Source organism: Rhinolophus sinicus, linkage group LG10, assembly GCF_036562045.2.
Source record: "Rhinolophus sinicus isolate RSC01 linkage group LG10, ASM3656204v1, whole genome shotgun sequence".
Lineage (NCBI taxonomy): Eukaryota > Metazoa > Chordata > Mammalia > Chiroptera > Rhinolophidae > Rhinolophus > Rhinolophus sinicus.
The window spans coordinates 88,769,071-88,790,267 of record NC_133759.1 but is presented as its reverse complement, the minus strand read 5'-3'; the positions used below and the strand labels follow the sequence as shown (position 1 = coordinate 88,790,267).

Below are 21,197 nucleotides of genomic sequence, written 5' to 3'. Positions count from 1 at the left end.
GGTCACTGTTCTAGGCACTAAGGATTCAGCAGGCCACCCGACAGACAAGTTCCTGGGTGGGTCAGACATCAAATACACAACTGACAGTGATAATTACTGTGAAAAGTATGGAAAGTTTCATATCAGGGCCACCAAACCTTCTTTGTGGAATCACAGACTAGGTTGATTTTTCTAAATCCTCCCAGTTCTAACATTCATTCTTAATCTCATAATTAGAGCTTATTATTTATTATTAGTGATAAAGTGGTACTAATATTGCTTACTAAATGCCAGGTACTATACTAAACATTTTACTTGTATTTTTTTATTTATCTCATTCACAACATCTCTAAGAAATAGGAAAGCTGCTGCTGCTTTTGTTATTATCCTCATTTTAGAGAGAAAAACAGGCTAGAGAAATGAAAGTAACTTGCCTACACAGCTCAATAACAGGACCAGTATTCAAATCCAGACCGAGGCCTCACGGTGCTTAACCACTACTCTACATCCACAAAAATACGGAGACCGAGTGGTGGTGTGTCTTGAATGCAAAGGATAAGAACAATGGAAGAGGAGGGGGTGGTTTTAACCTGTAGAGGAGAAAAGCAAAGGAAGGGAGAGCTTTCCTCAAGAGCTGTCCATGGATTGGACTTAACCATATGACCTTAGAGGTCACTACGGTAGCTTAGGGAAAGCTGTAGGGAGACACACTGCACACAGGTAAGGAGGAGCTTCTCTAATAACCAGAGCATTTCAAAAATGACATCAGTTACCTGGAGAGAGTGAACAACCTGTCACTGAAAGTCAGCATTCAAACAGAGAGGCTTATTGGGGACGCTTTCAAGAAAAGTCATGTAGAAGTTCAAGACTGGTTGACGTGATCTCTAAGTTTTGTTCCAATTCTGAAGGAAGTCTGAAGGGAAATTGAGTCCTAGAGTAGCTAAGTGACTTGTCCAAAGTCACCCAGGGAGTGAAGACCTGACCTCAAAACCAAGTCTAACTTCTTGATCACACTTCGTTTGTAGGTGAGGGTCTTGTGAGTGCTCAGCCCCTCAGTTTAAGCTCCTATAAATTGTGTGTGTGTGTGTGTGTGTGTGTGTGTGTGTGTGTGTCTTTTCCTGGGTGTGTGGAATCATCTGCTTTACCTATTTTACTTTACATTACCAATGTGTGCCTTTCTTCCTTGCTTGTGTTGAGTGTTTTCGGATACAAGTGTCAACCCCCCACTTCCCCCCCGGGGGAATTGTTGTATTATAGGGGTCCCAGAGGTAGCAGGGTCCCCACTCCCCTAGAGATGTATTTGGTAATTACAGGAAAGGGAGACAAGCTGGATAGCTTTTCCATCTAAGACTGATGTTTCTTTGATTTACTTTACGACTCTGGATTATCTCGAGTTAAATTTCTAATGCAATCTCAACCTTGTCACAAATATTTTGATGAGCAGCAATCCATTGCACCTTCACAAGAAGCATTCTTTTCTCAGTGCTCTAGAGAGCTACTTGTTTTTTTCTACTGGAAACCTGTAACAAAGGAATCCATTTGCCTTTCGGAATTGATTTCTAGAACATTTACCAAGAAATAGATATAACTTTGTCCCCCATTGCACTAACTCAAAGACAAAAAGTGTTCCTTTTCATTTCTACCCTCAACAGAGTGATCAATTTTTATATATTTTTTTGAAAACAAAATATATTTACCTGGTTCAAAATTCAAAAGTATACTTTCAGGGCTACAGCTTACTGATCTTGGAGTTCTCTCAGTACCTGGCTTATTGCCTCGTATATAGTAGGTGCTGAATAGTGTTTATTGATTGGGTGGATGAGTAAATGTGAATTAAGAAGTTGTAGGAGACAGAGAAAGAGATGGGTTAGGGTGGGGCAGCAGACATTTTGCCTGAGGTGCATGGGTTTAAAGGAAACCCAACAAAACTTACAGACCACTTGCAAACTTGACCATGACTTTATCCAGAGGTCTGTACCATCAGCAGCAGACTCTTTGGGGTTGAATATTTCCTAAAGACTATGTACTAGGCAGAGTCTTTTGGTTGCAAGTAACAAAAGCAGAAAAGGAATTTATTGAAAGAGTAGTGGGGAGCTCAAAGATCAATGAAAAGGCTGGAGAACCAGAATACAGGTGGGCACCGAGGGAACCTGGGTAGCCAGACCCACAGAGGAAACCATGCCACTGCTGCTGGACACTGGCCATGCCCTGGGGACTTGGTGCCATAGCTGACTCACCTGCCATCATTGCCACCAGATACTGAATGTCACCGCTACCAGAATAAATTTTACACATTGCCTGCTTCTCTTGACTCCTGTCTCCAGAATCACAGTCCGGGAGGGATTGGCTCACCAGTCCTGCTTGGGCTCCAAGCAGTCAGGGGTCAGGAAAAACTGATACCACAGCCTTTTGTCTTGCTTGAAGGAGATGCAGGGCCTGCCTCACACAAAGTCCTGTTCCCCAAACTTACAAAAGGAGTTTGGAGACTGGGCAACCAGAAATATGACAAATGTCCGTTATGCAGTCATCTGCTAATAATATGAATAATTAAAAAGTATAATCTGTATAAAATGCACCCGAAACTAATAAAAAAAGAAGAAGAAAAAAAAGAAAAAAGAAAAAAATAATTTGTATAAAATGCTTAATACAGCACCTGAGCTGAACTCTCACCACCAGAAGAAGTGCCTGTCACACTTGTTACTCAACCTTTCAATTTAAAGGATTTTAGAGCACCAGTATTGTCTTCCCAAGCCTCTCCTTTTCTTTCTTGTTGATCACCTGCAATTGCTGTGTTGAGCAGAGAAAGGCTGACAAAGGTGAATTGTGCCAAATGCTTCCTTAGCGGCACAGCAGGGGAGCAGTGTCAGGAGCCTAATAAATCCAATCTACTTTTCTGATAAATTAAAAAAAACCCGCCTACTCTTTTAGAGTCTCAGTCTTGGGATCATATCTATGTTTTCATTCAACTTTGTGAAATCTACCACTAATTTCTACAGTAATAATAAAAATAGATGCTATTTACTGAGTACCTAACACGTGTCAGAAAATATTTATGGATTATTTCTAATTCTGACAATTACCCTCTATGATATATTAGTTGCACTTTATAGATGAGGAAACAGAAGCTCACAGGCATTAAGCAACCTGTCCAAGATTACATGGCTCATAGGTGACAGGTCATAGCCAAGTCCACTACTATATACTATCTCTCATGTGGCTGCTTTCTCCAAATTAGCATCACCATTTTTTAAAATTCTGCTAAGTCCAAATATAAGTTTTGCGAATTATTTCTATTTTCTGAAATATTGTCAGAAAGACAAGTCATGTCTTTTGCAGAATTAAACTTTTGTTAGATAACAGGCTATTGTGGTAACCCCATTAGCAATGCATAAAAGTTTTTATAACAAGAATGTCTGCTTTATTGAGCCCAAATTATAACTATGTACTCTGCTAGTCAGTCCTAACAGGTAAGTATTACCATCTTCTTTTTATAAATGAGAAACCCAAGATTTAGAGAGTTAGAAACTTGGGGGGGGGGGGGCTGCTAGGAAGTGAGAGAACTGGGATTGCAATCCCAGCAGTAGGACTTGAGAAAGCCTGTGTTTTTTTCCATCATGTCATACACCCTCTGGGCCAGTTTTATAATTTGTGTTGAGAAACACCATTTAGTATCTGTGGAACAGTCCTGTTCTCAATCTGTAGAAATATGCGGAACTTTAGCTTTGAAGCTTAGGAGATTCCCTCCAAGTCTACTTTACTAGGACTCTATCACTGAATAAATGCCTCTGTTCTAGCAACTGACTTTAAGGTCATCAAGAAGACAGATGGCCGCCAGTGTGACACGGGAGCTGGACCTGGGCAACTGGAGGCTCCCCACTCTCTCTGTGCATGCCACTTGTCCTCCCCAAGCTAGACGCTGCGCAAGGACACAGCCTTGAGCTAGCAATGTGGTGATGAGACTCTCTGGACTGGGTACATGACTGAACTCTGTGAAGGCCTCCTATATATGACTGCCCCCAGTTAAGAGCTCTGTATAAACTTTTAAAATTTGGCAGGGTGGGTGCGGGAAACTACTCGTTTTGTGGTCGTCCTGTCTTAGCCTCATAAGTTCTATTGCTTATTAAACGTGCCATCTACCAATCTGGAGTGGTCTGCCTTTCTCTTGGGTTTCTCCTTGCCCTCTGCACATGGGGGCTGGGAAGTTTCAGATAACATCTGGGAAGTCCTGAAGAAGTTGCAACCCAACAAACCATTACCATCATGATTTTTTAAGTCCAGTTTTGGGGAATTTCTTTGCTTTTACCATATTCTTTGTTTAGTCAGGACTCCTTTGGTCCCAGTATTAGAAATCCAACTCATCCAGAAATAATAATGTCCATTAGAGGACCAAAGACCAAAGACGAAAAGAACATCTCTGCCTGTATGTCTCTTCAAGAGAGCAAGCCCTCCAAAAGCTCTCCAGCAGACTCTTCCTGCTGTCCCATTGACTAGAATAGCATGTCCACACCTAAGCCAATCACTGCCTGATGGATTGGCAAGATGGATGAAGGCAACATTGGGCCAGCCCCCCTCTGAAGCATATATCATGCAGCCTTAACAAAACTGGAGGTTTGCTGGCAAAGAAGGTCAAGGGGGAATGCTCTTGAGTAGGCAGCCAAGCGCGTCTGCTGCAGGAGGGAGTGGGCAATTCTGCAGGGAAGTTGGGGAGCCCCTCAAATACTATTCTAAGTTCCCTGACTCTAGCACTTTGCTGGGCATTTAATATTTGACTGTTCAGATTCAACCAGGTAATTCTAGCCATGCACGATGCTACGCCACAGATGCAGGCTAACATAGTAACAGCCAATGTGCCTATCCACAAGATGGCAGCATTGCATCATTATTGAAAACCATGATGTGGCACAGGTTCTTGACTGTACCCTTCAATATGTAGGATATGTAGAATATGTAGAATATACCCCTCAATATGTAGAATATGTAGATGGCATATTCTGCGATCTACTAAGTGGATGCTTGTTTTTATAGCTACACTTAATCTTGAAATATATGAGCAATTTCCTTCCCAAGGTGTTTTACAGTTCTGAGATACATGGACTGGAGAAATGAAGAAGCAATTTCTTGGGGAATCAGAAAAATCTGAGTTTAAGTACAAAATTGGATTCATTTACTGCACTTGGGCAAGTTAACAAAGATCTCTGGGCCTCAGCTCTCCTATCTAAAAATTTAAAACAATGAAAATACTTTCCCTACAAAATCTTTTTTTTTTTTTAATATTTATTTATTTATTTATTTTTTAAATTAGTTTCAGGTGCACAAGACAAAGCAAAACTTAGACGTTTATCATTTATATCCCTCACACTGTGTGAACCCCCCTCCCCACAAAATCTTTTTTGACATAAAATAATATAGGTAAGAATAATACCGTATAAATATTAAAAGTAATTAGCATGGGAAAATCAATCAGGGTAAATGCCATCTGAAAACTCAGTATCTTTAAGTTGATTAGAAGGTTCTGAAGCCTTTAGAATAGACTAGAATATTTGTTATGTTTCCTGTGACATAGCTTAAAAGCCTATAGTGGTGATCTTGTCAAAAGAAATAATCTACATAAATCAGTCAGTTGTGGTAGTGTCATAGTTGTTATACTTCTCTTATTTTGGGCTTTGGACAATAATTGTGAAGTTCCTATTTCAGCTGACAGTCTCCCTCCCTCCACCAGAAAGGTTAGAAAGTCACCTTCGGATTGAATTGCCTAATAATAACAGCAGCAGGGTATACTTGTATGAGGTTTATGGTTTAAACAAAGTGCTTTTACATATCCTATTTCACTAGGGCAGAAGCTATGCAATCAATGATTGTGTGGGACAAGAAAATATAGGCTAAGAAGGTCAACAGAATTTGAAATTTTACATGTAAGCAACAAAATATTTAAAAATAAGCGTTTCACATAGGTCAGAGGGGGCTGTAAGGTAAATATAAAGGGCTTTATGTCTATCATTTGCTTAGAGCCTAGAGAACACAGGTAAGTAATCTTAGGAGTTCAAATCAGGTTGAGTCTGACAGGAAGTAAGGAGGGTCTGGAAAGTCCAGTAGATAGCTACAATTATTATTGAATAGGTCAGTTGGCTTCAGAATCTGAAAGGGGGAGAAGACAAGTAATTAACACTGGGCAAGGCAGGTGTAAGCAGCATAGTCTAGGAGGGATGGCTGGTGGGGACAGGAAGATTGAGGTACATAACTGAGATTCGATAACCAGGATCAAGGAATGAGCTAGAAAGCCAGGGACTACTGGGTTTGAGACTCAGCCACGGAGATGGGTATCAGCTCTCAAAAGTGGGAGTTCAGGCTGGAAGTCAAAACCCAGACCCTGACTGAGCACCCAATTGCAAAATGGAGACACTGGACAGACCAACTAAGCTGCAGATGGACTGAGCCGGCTAGTTGGAGGGGGTGATCTACGTCAAATGTGGGTGTACTGAGGTAGTTACTGCTAACAAGCTCCTATCCAGGCCTCGAGCAGGCATAGGGTCTGGACAGGGCAAGGCTAACTGTGAGGAGGAACAAGCATACCTCACAGAACAGGGGAGTGAACTGGGGGGCGTTCTCACAAGCTGGGGGCACTGAGTAAGTCACCACATCTTTCCAGACCTTCCACTTCCTCACATGCAAGACAAATAGAACGGTAGCTGCTTTACCTACCTTTAATACGGGTCATGAAAAGCAGGAGTTAGTGCATCACAAAATACCTGATGAACTGTAGAGGGCTACGTAAATATGATTTGACTTTGCTTTGTGCAGTAGGGCCCTAGGATTCAGAGTTCCATTTTTGCCCAATCAAGCCTCTGGCTCTGTTCACTGCAGAGTCTTTTGGGTGGTATTGGATTTCGCCAGGATCAAATGGAGCAGCTATTCCATTTTCTGTGATCCATGCAGGAGCATGGAGAGGTGAGAGTTAACAGGATGTGCTCTTAGGACTGGCTCTCCTCGGGAATGGCAACTCAAGCATCTTCCAAATTTAGTCTCACAAAGAAAAGTAGATTACTATAGTGAGTAATAATGAGTCACAGGGAGCAGTTTCATACCCTCGCTAATGAACAATGCAGAGGAAAAGAACAGCAGCTGAGAAAGAAAGGGACACAGAAATTGCACAAACTCCAAAACACTAATAAGACTCTTCCAAACAAAAATAGCCAACACAAATATCCCCAAATGCCATTCATGACAGTGTATTTCCCGGAATTAACTGTTCATCTGATTAAAATAGAAATTTTAAAGTATAATTTAATTATCTAAATATTGCCAGGTCAGACAGATTGACCAGAATAAGATAATGGGGGTGGAGTGGGGAACTCAGCGGAAACTCAGGCCATTCATCTTTCATAGTACTTTTCAAGTCCTGGCCTTAGTCAGGTTTTCAATGAGTACAAGGAACATCAACGATTTGAATTTTCTCCCTGTCAGGACATATCTCTGCCATTTAAGTATTACAGTGCAGAATGTTCATTGCAGACAAGAGTTAAAGCCTCAGGCATTACTTCAATGCAACTCTGAGAGGGAGGGGTGGGGCTAGTGGAAACAGTAATCTAAAAGGACAAGAAACTAACTTTGCTTGATTTTCACTGTTAACTCTCATTCCTTGCCAAGATTGTTGAAGAGTAAGATCATTTCATGATTTTCCTCTATGAGACTCAAGCAAGATTTTTTTTTTAGACTAAAAGGGACCTATTGAGGTCATTTAAGTTAAGGCCTCTCCCCCACCTCCAAGGAGAGCTACCTTTACCTAAAGCTAAGATACCATTATAGTTGGCCCTCTGTACCCCCAGGTTCCACATCCGTGGATTCAACCATATGTTCGGCCCACAATGGTTGTGTCTGTATTGAACATGTACAGACTTTTTTCTTGTCATTATTCCCTAAACAATACAGTAAATGCTATTTACATAGTATTTACATTGTATTAGGTATTATAAGTAACCTAGAGATGATTTAAAGTATACAGGAGGATGTACACAGGATATATGCAAATACGACAGCATTCCCTATAGGGGACTTGGCATCTGGATTTGGGTATCCTGGGGCATCCTGGAATCAACTCTCCCTCTGCAGATACCAAAGGATGACTGTATTGCCTTTCTTACATATGTTTAAAAGAAGGTATTCCCCAATCTTTCTAATTTGGAAGTCTCTTCTAATTTCTAACTTTCTATTGCTATGTTTCACTGTTAGAGAATCTGATTTTCCTTACAATCTAGTATTAAGGAGCATGGGTGAGGACCTGCTCATCAGAGTTTCACGTATTATGTCAATTTTAAGAAGCTGTAAAAAGAGCATGTTAATTTCCTCCTTCTACATCAAAATATGAGAGTCATCTTCAGTAAATAGCACAATATTTTTAAACTAGAAAGAACCTTAGAATCTGATTTCTCTTTTTAAAAGATTGCAACGTTAAAACCTAGGAAAATATTTAAGGTAGAGTCGCAACTAAAATTCAGATTTCTTGACTACTTAGATTTCCTTACACCATTTAACCTAGCCCTTAAATACCCAAATAAAGGGATAATTTGGCTTCTCTCCCACCCCAAACTATTCTTTTTAGAATAAAATAAATGTCCACAACTCTGGCACTGTTTCATGGGCTCTTGCTGAAAGTCAGGAAAACTTCCAGGTCCTTTAATACTCTAAATGTAGATGGCAATGTTTTACTTACAGAAAAGGACCCATTCTCATTTAACAAAGTACACTGAAAAGCCTAACTCAAGCATTTAAAAGATTTCTGTAGAAAAGTCTGCTTATTCTCAGTTTTGTTAGTGACATATTGATTCTCCCCCATCTCTAAAAACTTGCACATTTATTTCTGTGAGAATAAATATTGATTTCTGTGGAAAGCATTGAGCTCATGCAAAATATGAGAGATTTGAACATAGATGAGATTATTCTGTTTTTCATACTTGATTAACCATATTCTTGATTTTGAGGGTCCTTTGACCTCTTATTAATTACCCCCCTTCAACTAACTCTAAATATCTACAGAACATAATTATTTCACCAATGGACAACAAATGTGTCTTGTTAGCTGTGTCCATAAAAGGGACATTTTCAACTGTATGAGCACATGCTTGCAAACCTGACTTGGAGAATTCTTGAGATTTTGACATGTGTGAGGAAGGGACTAGGGGAGTTGCAAAGAAAAGAACTCTTCCAAGTTTAGCAGGTTTCACAACAATGCTGGTCAAAAAAGAAAACCTAACAATCTCTTTTAAGGACAGAATGAAAGGATTAGGATTTAAATTTGAAAAGAAAAACTTAAGGAATAAGAAGATAGGCTAGCCCATGAATATAGGTTTAATCATCACAAACTGTACCAAAACAGAATCAGAAGTTGTCATGATACAAGGGGCTTTAAGACCAGTAGCATTTCTAGAAATATATCCTAACCAATTAATTTTGGATGCGAGCAAAGATTCAGCTACAGGAATATTCATTAAAGCATTGTTTATACTAGCAAAAGTTTGGAATTAACCAGAACACTCAGTTGGGATTGGTTAAATGTTGTTCTGTTAATATGATACATATTTAATATGTTGACATTAAAAGTGATATTTTGGAAAATTATTTACTTATATGGAAACATGTCTCCAACAAATCATTAAATGAAAAAAACAAGTCTCAAAACTGTGCACTATGATGACTTGTTGCAAATTTTAAGAAATAAAATGAAATGTATACACACAAATACACTGATAGATAACACAAGCAACACACACACACAGACACACAATGCACAGAAAAAAGACTGGATATTTATATACAACAAATGTTATTATGTGGCGATTATCTCTAAGATTTTTTTTTCTGATTTATCTAAATTTTCCAGATTTTTCAAATGAGTATTTGTCACATAAAAAAACAAAAAGAAAACAAGAAACACTTTATATGCCTATGTGATTATTAAAAGGTCACTGGTAGCATACATATGGAATTTACCAATCTTTAGAGTCTCGAAGCCTTATGAGTCAAAAGCATAAATAAGTTCAAAGAATAAAATTAATTGAAATAAATGTATGGTTAATGACTACATAAAATGTTTACAGAATGTCTCAAATGTGTTTGAAGTGGCTACTATAGACGCAGCAGTCCACTGTGACAAAACCTTGTGAACAAATGCAGAGGAAAAGAATGGGAACTGAGACAAGAAAGGGACACAGAACTGCTGTCATTGTCAATGACAGGAAGACAGACTGAATGGATTGTCACTGACCCAGCAGGACATTACTGATGTCCTCATCTCTTCAGTTACTCCACTAACTCACTTGTCTGATGCTGCTTATGCACAGGGCTCTGTAACAGTGAAACAACACCTGAAAGAGTGTTTGACATCCGAAGGCATTCCATTTTTTCTATTTATTTGTACCTAACAACTCTAGAGATTGGCAGGCCACCCTTGTGTTTTTATTCCCTTCCTTACAACATCCACCTATACTTCTCGTGCTTGTCCTTATCATTTTACTGAAAACATACTCTGATTACCAGTGACCTTTTCTTGGGTAAACACTGTGGCTTAAAAAAAAAAAGTTTTCAATGCATCTTGACCTCTCTATGAAAACAGAAGTCATCACTGGTGCATGATTGCCCCAATTTGCATTCTACCCTTTCCTTTTTCTTTTGGTTAAAGGTTGGGGTTGTAGTCTTTTCTTTGCCACTAAGATCTGTATGATCTTGGGCAAGCCACTTTGTCCTAGCAGGGCACAATTGATACCATGTTTCCCCCAAATAAGAGCTAGCCGGACAATCAGCTCTAATGCGTCTTTTGGAGCAAAAGTTAATATAAGACCTGGTATTATATCATATTATATTATATTACATAAGACCCAGGTCTTATATTGATTTTTGCTCCAAAAGACGCATTAGAGCTGACTGCCCAGCTAGGTCTTATTTTTGGGGAAATGGGGTATGTGTGAAACCACTCTGTAAATTGCAAAGCATTTAAAAATATGATTGTTGAACTAGATGATCTCTAAATCTCCCTCAAAGTCTAAAATTTTTACCCTATACTTTATTATATTTTCAGTGAATTCATCTAATCCAGGAGTTAGGAATCGAATTTTGTCACATTTTAGAAGACTCCTTCCATTACACCAAAGCTGTTGCTGATTCAGTAAGTAGAGAATGACTTGTAACTTTAAAACAGCAACACCTAAAACAGGTAATTCTTCAATTGATGAGGCTGAAAGCTACCACAAATGACACATGATCTTAAGGAAAAGGCTGAGTCACAGCCGACACCTAGAAACTTCCTTTTCTACATTAAAAAAGTCTTAACTTTTGTCCTTCTTAAATCTGACAAATTTAAACCTTAAGATGGGATCAACTGAAATCACATTTGAAAAGGCTATGACCACGCATATAGCATTTTAGTACATTTTGCTGGGTATTGTCAATGACATTTTGCTGGGTATCGTCAGTGCTGGAATAGTAACTATAGCAGGCTGGAAATGAATGAGGCACATCAAATAGATACACAAAATCATAGAATCTCGATTGGAAGGGCTTCTGAAGTCATTTATACTAGTGGGTCCCAAAATGTGGGATTTCAAAAGCTTATAAAAGTTCAAAAAAAGAAAAAAAGAGGGCAGACATAAAATGTCAACCTTAATTTTGCCAAATAAATATATTAACAAAACAGCTATCTACCATCAGCACTTTAGGGCCCTTTAATGTCACATATATAGGAAGATAAAAATCTCAGAATAAAGTACAATTTGAAATTACATAAATGAAAGAAAAAATGCATTATACTGCTCTTATTTTTCTTATATCTATATGGAAACCTTTGTTAAACTTTCCTGTCTATACACAAACCTTTGGGAATCACTGATCTAGTTAGTCCACTCCATGCACATACCTCTACTCCCAATCCAGCATTCCTATCCTCACCACACCAAAAACTCCCTTAATGTATACCTCACCCCGCCATGGGGAACTCCAAAAGCGGAGGAATCCGTTAAACTTTGGATGGCTTACACTTGGCTTTTATTTATTTATTTTTTAACCAGAATTAAACAGCAGAGATTTTCAAGTAGGCCAAACAAACATGCTTTAGAGTCACCAAAGGAGAATTTCTAATAGTGCTGATTTGGGAGCTAGCCAGCCTGCGTTTTGGTAGTGCCTCAAAACTTTATACTAAACATTAGGGGAAGTCTCTTTCCCCGTTTTCCAATTCAAGACATTTAGACTAAAGCTCTGACAGACACATTTAAGTCAGAATTAGAGTAACATGGAGAAATTGTAATTAGGGTATCTTCCAGGATAAACTCCATCATAATTATTTGGTCATTTTTCAAAGTCACAGTGAAGTCTACATTTTTCCCCCCATTTCCATTTTAATGAAATTATTTGGGATAGTTTTTGTTTAAATTTTTACAACTGAGGTTTGATTCATTCACGGTTAAATTCATTCCTCAGTGTTTGACTAATATTACAGATGATAGTGTTAACCACGTTTTCTTTTGTGATCACTACTACTACCAAGCCCGATTTTAGAAGGTCAAATTTTGTAAACCAAAATGCAGTCAAGGTTTAATTTTTGATTAACTGTAAGCAAAAAAAAAAAAAAAAAATGTATATATATCAGGGGTGTCCAAACTTTTTTCAACGTTTTTTACCAAGGGCCGTATGCGGTAAAATACACAAACAGCCCAGCCACTCACTCAAGGTGAAGTACATATTGCCTCACCTGGTTTATTTAAGTAAACTAAATATATTTTTGGAATTTGCTGCGGGCCAATTAAAAATGGATTGCGGACCACAGTTGGCCCGTGGGCCGCAGTTTGGACACCGCTGATATATATGTGTGTATATATATATATATACATATAGATATACATATGTATATCTATATGTATGTATATATATATATATATATATATATACTGTGTAAAGTTTTAAACATCATCAATTTCATCTTGTAATAGTTATTTCTAGTTCCATCCTATTTTGGGGGTGTCAAATGCTGCAGTTTTCAACACAATCAAGATATGATTCTTCAGGTTTTCTTTGCGGGGGTAGATATAACAACTTGTATGTGCAGTTTTTTCACAGTTGTAAATTTTATTTTGTTAACTGTATCTGCCACTAAAACTATGAATCAGATATTAGGTTCTTTTCTTGGGGATCAAATGTATCAGTGGGGCAACACAAAGACACAGGGGGCAAGATTCCTGCTTTCCCCCTTTCTCCTCCTGTGAAAAGAGGGTCTCCAACACTTAGCAGAGAGCAGAATTTTAAAGACTAATCAGTTACACTGTTAAAATAGGGAGCCCTGAACAAATCCAGCCAGTTCAAGGAGGCTTTTCTCACCCTCTCCACCAGAGGCGCCAGCCTCTTTCGAAACAGAAATTGGGCTGGAACAGACCGGTAGGGGGGCGTGGCGGAAAGATCAAAGATCAAACCGCCTCAAACAAAGAGCAAAGGTCAATACCCAACTCCAAGGAGACCTGAAGCTTCCATCTTCCATGAAAAATGAAGATGACGCCTCTCTAACTGCTCTCGAGGCCTGGGCCCGCGCGGCCTTCCAGAGACCACGCGTGTGGAGGTGGCTAACATACAGGTACCAAGAGTGCAACAGTCAACGACCGGAAGTGGAAGTGAGCCCGGGACTGGGGTGAGGAGCAGCCACTTCGCGCCCGCGCAGTCAGCAGGGTTGCAATACGCATGAACAGTTGGGCGGTGACTAGGTGACGCCAGGCGCGTGGGCCGCGACTCTCGCGGATCCGGTTCCGCCCTCCCTTTCGCTGCCGACCCTCCGGGGCTAGCGCCCGAGATCCCTTTCCCAGAGTGCTCAGCGCCGTGAAGAAGCGGCTCCCGGGGACTGGGGGCATTTTGCGTTGGCTGGAGCCGAAGTAACAAGATGGCGGCGTCGGCGGAGTGACAGGGGTCCCTCCGGGCGGGAGCCGGCAGCAGTGGTGGCAGCCGTATCGCTGCCCTAACTCACCGCGCCCCTTTTCCAGCCCGCGACATCGCCGCGAAAGCGAGGCAGCGGTGGCCGCTCAGAAACAAGTGGCCCAGCTTGGTAAACGCGAGGACCCCTCACAAACTGCGGCCTGGCAAAAAGAAACCTGACTGATCGGCGGTGATCAGGTTCCCCTTGGCCGATTCTGGACCCCGTAACGCCAAGAGCCAACGTTTTCTGCGTCCTGTCGCCCTCAACCTCAGCCTTGCTCCGGGGACGAGCCCAGAGGCCTCCGTCCTCCTCTCAGAGGTGTCGGGGCTTGGCCCCAGCCTCCGTCTTCGTCTCTCAGGATGGCGAGCAGCAGCGGCTCCAAGGCCGAGTTCATTGTCGGAGGGAAATATAAACTGGTACGGAAGATCGGCTCTGGCTCCTTCGGAGACATTTATCTGGCGATCAACATCACCAATGGCGAGGTAATCACCTGGGGTGGGGTCACGACAACGCTGCGCCCCCACCTCCCCAACCCCCAAGCTGCTCGGACCTTTTCCCACCGCACGTACGCACTGGGGGGAACCCAGAGGGAGCCAGTTTTCCTGGCTTAGGAACCTCTCCCACGCTCTTTCCCTAAAAGGGAAAGAACCCGATAGAAAGCTTGGGTGAACTGGAAAGTTTCCCAGCTCGTTACAAAAATGTACCGTAATTGAACTTTTTAACCGTCGCTTAAGGTGAGAACGGTAAAACCCTCTTTCTGTGACCCCTTGCTTTTCTCTATATTTAATTCTACTGGGCTTCTCGTTCCAATTAGGACGGTTTCCGATCGCCTGGTTCCTCCATAACCTCTCATTACGTTTTCTGGATGAATCATTTTCCTGCACTTTAGAGGACGTGCCGATTTCGTCACTACCCCCGAAGAGGCCTTTGAGGCTGGTTGCCTCGTTTTATAATGACAAAGAGCTTTCGCTTCCCAGCCTCTCACTTTCACCTTTTAGTCGCGAGTTGGAGCTTTGCTAACATTTCCCCCCCTGCTTTCCCAAGTGACATTGAATCCCCAAGGATGTTGATGCCATTATCCCCTCTTTCCCCCTGCAGGAAGTGGCAGTGAAGCTAGAATCTCAGAAGGCCAGGCATCCCCAGTTGCTGTACGAGAGCAAACTCTATAAGATTCTTCAGGGTGGGGTTGGCATCCCCCACATACGGTAAGAACCCCAAAGCACACAGGCGATCCTCGGGGGGAAGTACGAAATGGGGAAATTGGGCTGAGGCAGGTAACCGACCAGCTGCATCCAGGTCTTGGTATGAGTTACCTGGGTTTCTTTGAGCCTATGGTTTCCTTTGAGCCATAAGTCACCACAATCACTGAGTAAATTTAAGTTTGCCAACTTAGTTTAGAATTTCAATTTGTTACACTCTGCTCCGTTTAGCTTCCGTCATTCTTCCCGAGGCTTTCATTTGCAGTTAAGTCTGCAGGTCATCTTTGATAGCTACCCGGAAGGGTTGGCGGCTGCTTTCTGTACGTCTGCACCTCTGATGTCCTTAGGTTTGTCCAGAGAAGTGGATTTGAAGGTGCCAAAGTGACCGGGCTCGGCCAGATCGCATTGCTATTGGAGCTGGCTTGGGAAATGGCTGCTCTTTTGTTGTGTTTTTGTTCCAACATGTCTTCCTCCTCCGCTTAGAAAATGGCGGAACGACGTGACTCAACCGCATTTTCCTGACCTTTTCTCTGCTTGGGTTCACAAGTTAAGCCTCCTTGATTCTCCCTTTAGTAGCCCTGAGTGGATTAAACCTTTGAAAAGCCAAGAATAAAGCTGCTGGCGACGGTGGGGTGCAAGGAAGGAGATGGCATAATGACAGTCTGTTTGTGATCTCTGCAGCGGATGCGACGTGAAATTATTAAATTATACTATACAAAACCCTTCAGAGTCCTTTAAAGGTGTTAATTACGCTTTCATGAATGGCAGTGTTGGCTGCATTTCAGTCTGTGTACTAAATTTTTATGGGCAATGGCAAAGGCAGTTTGAGCACAGCACTATGTTGAAATTTCCTCAAATCAGTTGTATTAAAAGAAAGCTTACAAGGTACCACAGATAGACTAGTAACTTTAACCTGTTGAATTAACTTGGTCAATAACTCATCATATCAGGGAAATTGTGGCCTTTCCCTGGACAGGAGGACAGGATATTGGTGAAGGTACATAGTAATGAGAATAAAAGATAACCAGGTAAAGACATTGGGTTTTTAAATAGTTAACTTGAAAGGATTTTAGAATAGTTTGGCTTTTTCACATATATATTTATGTTTTTGTGTGTGTGTGTGTGTGTGTGTGTGTGTGTATATATATTTATTTTTTAAGGAAGGCACAGCTCACAGTGGCCCATGTGGGGATCAAACTGGCAACCTTGGTGTTATTAGCACCGTGCTCTAACTGACTGAGCTATTTAGCCACTCCTAGAGTACTTTGACTTTTGAGATTAAAGAGTCTCTTCCTGCAGTAGAAACTAAAATGTGGCTTAAAACCCAGCGATTTTCCAACGATTACTCAAAAATAATATTTGCAAAAAGGTCCAGAGATAGTTGAGAATTAAGTGAAATGGTATTTACTGTAGCCTCTATTTCTAGTTCAATTTCTATTCCTCAAATCTTGCATTAAGAACTAGATTACATACATTAATTCTGATGTGGAGACAACCAAAGTAACTATTCTTTAAAAATTTCCAGTGCTGATAGAATTTTCAATGGAGAAATTGAATGATAAAACATGTAATAAAGTAAATTATTTGGAAGACAATTGCAGGTTTATTTTTTGAGATATCTGAGATGATCCAGATTTGAGGTTTTTAAATGATTCCCATCCCTAAAAGAACGAAAATTTTGATTAAAATATCTAGCTTTTTTTCAAAATAAAAAATTGTCAATTGCATTCACCTAAACGTTGAAAACATCTTTCCCTTTTCATTTAATCCCATGTTTCCACCCCTGGCACTCCCTGATTTGCTTTTCATCACTAGTTTTTTCCTAGAATTTCATGTGAATGCAGTCTTATAGTATGAGGTCATTTGTGTCTGGCTTCTCTCACTTAGCATAATGCTTTTGAGATTTGTCCATGTTGGGAGGTTTTAATTTCACAAATCAGGTTGAATTTAATGTATTTGAAATCATTTTCAAAAAGCACCGAGCATCTGACATTTTCAGTGCTAAATCCAAATGAAATACATGCCCTTTTATCTAGTAGTTTTTATTTAAGGACAACACTGATACACACCAACAGAGGCAATAGTTAATATACTGAATAAGAACATGAATACAGGAAATTAACTTGTGAACAAAATAATAGGCGTCTGTTACAAGATGTGTGCACAGAGAGTTGTGGTAGTTATAAATTGTGAGTGGAGCTGGGGAGATTAACCTGGCTTTCAAGTTAAGGCTTCCTGGGAGAGAAGGTGGGATTTCAGGATCTGGCTCTAAGGAAGAAAGCTTGGTGAACTGGTTGGGGCAGGCATCCAAGAATAGTGTGTGGCTGGCCTCTGGGAGTAGTCTCTTAGGCAGAATGTAGTAATTCGATGAGGGTGGGGAACCAAGTACGTTTGTTTTAGGAGTGGTAGAGTCAGTACATAACACACAAAAGTGGTTTATTGGTTTTAAAGTGTGAGAACTTTTTCCACTGAAGCAGAAAGAATAAGAAAGACTTCCATAAGCATTCTTTATTTGGGTGGCAGCGTCTTCGCATCCCCTCAATTTGTTCCCCACTATTTCCACATTACCTATATATTGTAGATACTCAATAAATATTTACTTGGAGAATGTTTAATTAAATTGACTGTTTAGCTAGATTAAATAAGGCAATCTATGTGTTACCATTGTTTTAGAAGTGTTGACACTAAAAATTTAGATTTTGCTGCCTTTATGCTTCACTAATTCCCATCCCGCCTTCCCACCCTCATCCCCCTTTTCTTTAAGATACTTTGCTATATTCTAAAACAAGGGCTGAAAAATCCCTGGCCTACTTAACAGACCTGCCTAATCAGGTCCTTACTATGTAAAGGCCTTATTGAGGAATCTGTTGTTACATAGAGGCATAGCATCCCGTGTACAGAGCAAGAATGAGAGGATGACATTCAGTTTCTTGATATTTTTAAGAAACTAAAATCCTTGGACTTTGTGAATTGGCCCTCTGGGAGCTCAATTAAAATTACTGTATTTGTGTTACAACCCTCCCTTTCTTTGTGCCGCTGAATTAATGCAGTCTCTAAAGAAGCAGTTATGGTATAACCAAGCTCTAGGTATGCCAAGTGGTATTGACTGAGTGATCTGGTCTGTTGGTCCTTAAGGTCTGTCTAAAAAAGATTTTACCGAGTTATTAGTAATAATTTTCTTATTTTGTTAGAGTGGGAAAGGAGAGTGCTAAACAGAAAGGTTTAAAGGTTTCCTATTCTTCTGCTGGAAAAAGAATTTTGAATATGAGCTTTTGGGTAGGGTTTTGTTTGAACAAGTTTCCCTACTTAAAAGTCACTGGCCTAGTTGATCTCAGAACTTTCAGCTCTGAAATTTTAAGACTTTTTTTCAGATAGATTGTGTCTGGATCTTTAAATATTATTTTAGTAGTGAGATACCACTCGAGATTCTTAAAAATGCCATCTGCATCAGGTAAAAACCATAGGTTATTTAGAAGGAAGTAAATTAAAGGAATAAACTTTTGTAAGGAAATCATGACTATAGAAGATGGGAGGCGGCATAGGAGAATTGTTAACCTTGTTTATTAACTTTTTTTTTTGCCCTCTGAATGTCAATTACTATAGAAGATAGTTATAAAGTACTAGTTAATTCCTACTCTTAAGTGTTAAAAGCAGCCTAAATTTTAATCTTAGCTTTTGGGCACTGAACATATATGCTGTAAATAAGTTCTAATGCTGTTATCAGAGAGAATAAAGGGGACATCTGCACTGGGTAGGTATGTCTTTATTAGAGAGATCACTAATATGCACGAGAAATGTGATTTTAACTCACAGGGTAACTGAATCCACAGTATACTAAGGATGCTTATATTGGCTTACAATAGATTACTAGTTATAGAATGATGTAATGATGCTTAGGTAGGTAGCATTTTTGAGCTGGATGAAACCTGAAAGAGCCCAACACCTCATAATACAAATTAAAGACTATTGACCTCAGAGGTGTTACTAGAGTCTCCCAACTGAATTTTCCTGTGAGCCATTTTCACCTTTATGTCAAGGTCAAATCATGCTGGCTCACATGCCCCATAACTTTTTCATTTGATGCTGCAGAGCCATACTTTGCTTCCATCGCTTTATGGCATGTGGCCTCATACAGCTCTTCTATGAATGTAAGTAACCTATTTGTATTCTTTAACTAGGTGCTTATAATTCTTGTTCTCCCTTTTGAATCCATAGATTGCAGGAGGAGAGCTTTTGTTGGACATTATTTGTATTTTAAATTGGCGTAAATACTTGTGAACCCATGCATGGTATATAGTACATGGATTTTACTACCTTGGTTTATTTTTAGAGCTAGATCATTTTGTTTCAAAGTATATTTAAGCTGCACTTAAAGTATTATTTAATAAGGTTTTCTAATCTGTCAAAGTTTAGTAAGAACTTTAATGTCAAGAAGTCTATAAAAAAACTAGAATTTAAAACAGATGTTACAAATTGAATCTTTTAAGCTTATCCTGTTTGTGAGGTTAAATGAGTGCCTTAGTAGCTTTCATAATATAAATGATTACTGTATTTTGCCATGTATAATGCACTCCCATGCACAATACGCACCCATGTTTTTGGCCCAAACTTTCAGGGGAAAATCTTTCATTTTAACTTTTTAATTCAAATTTTTATTTGTTTACATTTGGGTACTTGTTTTTTTGTATTAGAAAGGAATTTTGGCATTTATTTATTAGCATATTATGGTACAAGACATTTTATGTGCAGGTAACAAGTTTATGATATTTATGCATCATAGAAGGCCAAGAACGAACTGTTGTAAGTTCGTTATAAGTTCAATAAAACCGATTATTGTATTCCAGGGTATTTTGAATACTGATATCTATTGATTTCTAGAATTATACTTTTAACTCATAAGCATAAGTAAGAGAATTAAAAACATTCATATCGATATGGAATTAGTACGACCCATGTATAAAAGCGCATCCTTATTTTCCCCTTAACAAATTTGGGCAAAAAAATGGGCATTATACACGGCAAAATACAGTACCTACTTTAAATGATGCTTTTTGTTACTGTTTTTGTTTTCAGTACCGTCTTAGATGGTTCTTGAAATTTTGAATGATTGGTAATCACACCATGGACTAGTGCAAGTCTTACTGGGAGTTTTGAGAAATGAGATGTAATTTACATAGAGTGAAATGTACAGATTTTAAAATGCCATTGAATCAGTTTTGACAAATGCATACACTGGTGTAACCTTTACCCCCTACTGAGATCAAGAATATTTGATTTTTGTAAATACTGCTCATCTTTTGGATCAAAGTTATACATATTTTTTCTGGATTTGATGTTTGTCCATATGCAACACTACAGGTTAGTAATCTGTTTATTGCCATGAAGTCACTATAAGATTTACCTAATAAAATAATCAGGTGGGAGTGGTGAATACCTAGTGGCAGTTGAGCTCTTTGCCTTATTCTTCTCTTTTGAGGAACTAGAATACTGCCTTTTCCTCATCTGTAAGTCACCAGTGGGGTGTGTTTTAATGGGAACTGAGGAAGTGCTCTACAAAAAGGTTTAACTAGAGAGTACTTTCTGATCCTCAATGTAAAGGGAAGTGGGAAAAGTTACAGTGAGTGTCAGGAGTTCACATTCTGTCTGAGATGTCATATAGATTTGAACCTGGAGCGAATTCTATAATTTATAATGTCAGCTTTCATTTATAAAAGTGATTTGGTAAGACCAACTATGTCTTAAGTGTTTTTTTAATACATCATATAAATTGATAGGCTCAGTAGGGTAAAAGATGCTTTTGTCATTCTCTGATGCAGTATTAGTTTGTTCTGACTGTAATGTATAGTTGCCTTTTATTCATACGTTAATATGTATTATAGAAACAAGTAGGTGGTTGGTTGAATTCACTGTGGCCAAACATTCCTTTTAACATCGACATGCAAAGAATAAAAAAATAGTTGACCATTATTTAGGCATTGTACCTGGTCTCGTTTAATCATTACAACAATCCTGTAAGTTGGGGTTTCATATAAATTGTGGATCTGTGGTTAATTTGCCTAACGCCACATAGCTAATATGGT

The 21,197-nt window shown here is 39.4% G+C and overlaps 2 protein-coding genes across 8 annotated transcripts in view; one reads left to right on the top strand and one right to left on the bottom strand.

Moving 5' to 3' along the window:
- Positions 1 to 13,642, bottom strand: part of ARHGEF37 (Rho guanine nucleotide exchange factor 37) — a 50,170-nt gene extending 36,528 nt beyond the window's left edge. Inside the window, exon 1 of the mRNA XM_074313746.1 lies at positions 13,457 to 13,642. The gene's annotated coding sequence lies outside the window, so the exon portion shown is untranslated. The remainder of the gene's footprint in view (positions 1 to 13,456) is intronic.
- A 28-nt stretch (positions 13,643 to 13,670) lies between these two features.
- CSNK1A1 (casein kinase 1 alpha 1) overlaps positions 13,671 to 21,197 on the top strand; it is a 43,713-nt gene continuing 36,186 nt past the window's right edge. For 6 of the 7 annotated variants that reach the window (XM_019734335.2, XM_019734333.2, XM_019734332.2 and 3 more), the window contains exons 1-2: positions 13,709 to 14,400; positions 15,017 to 15,123. In XM_019734335.2, the coding sequence (XP_019589894.1) occupies positions 14,278 to 14,400; positions 15,017 to 15,123 (230 nt within the window). In that variant the 5' untranslated portion in view covers positions 13,709 to 14,277. Of the gene's footprint in view, positions 14,401 to 15,016; positions 15,124 to 21,197 lie in introns of all 7 variants that reach the window. The other variant, XM_019734338.2, reaches the window with a different exon arrangement.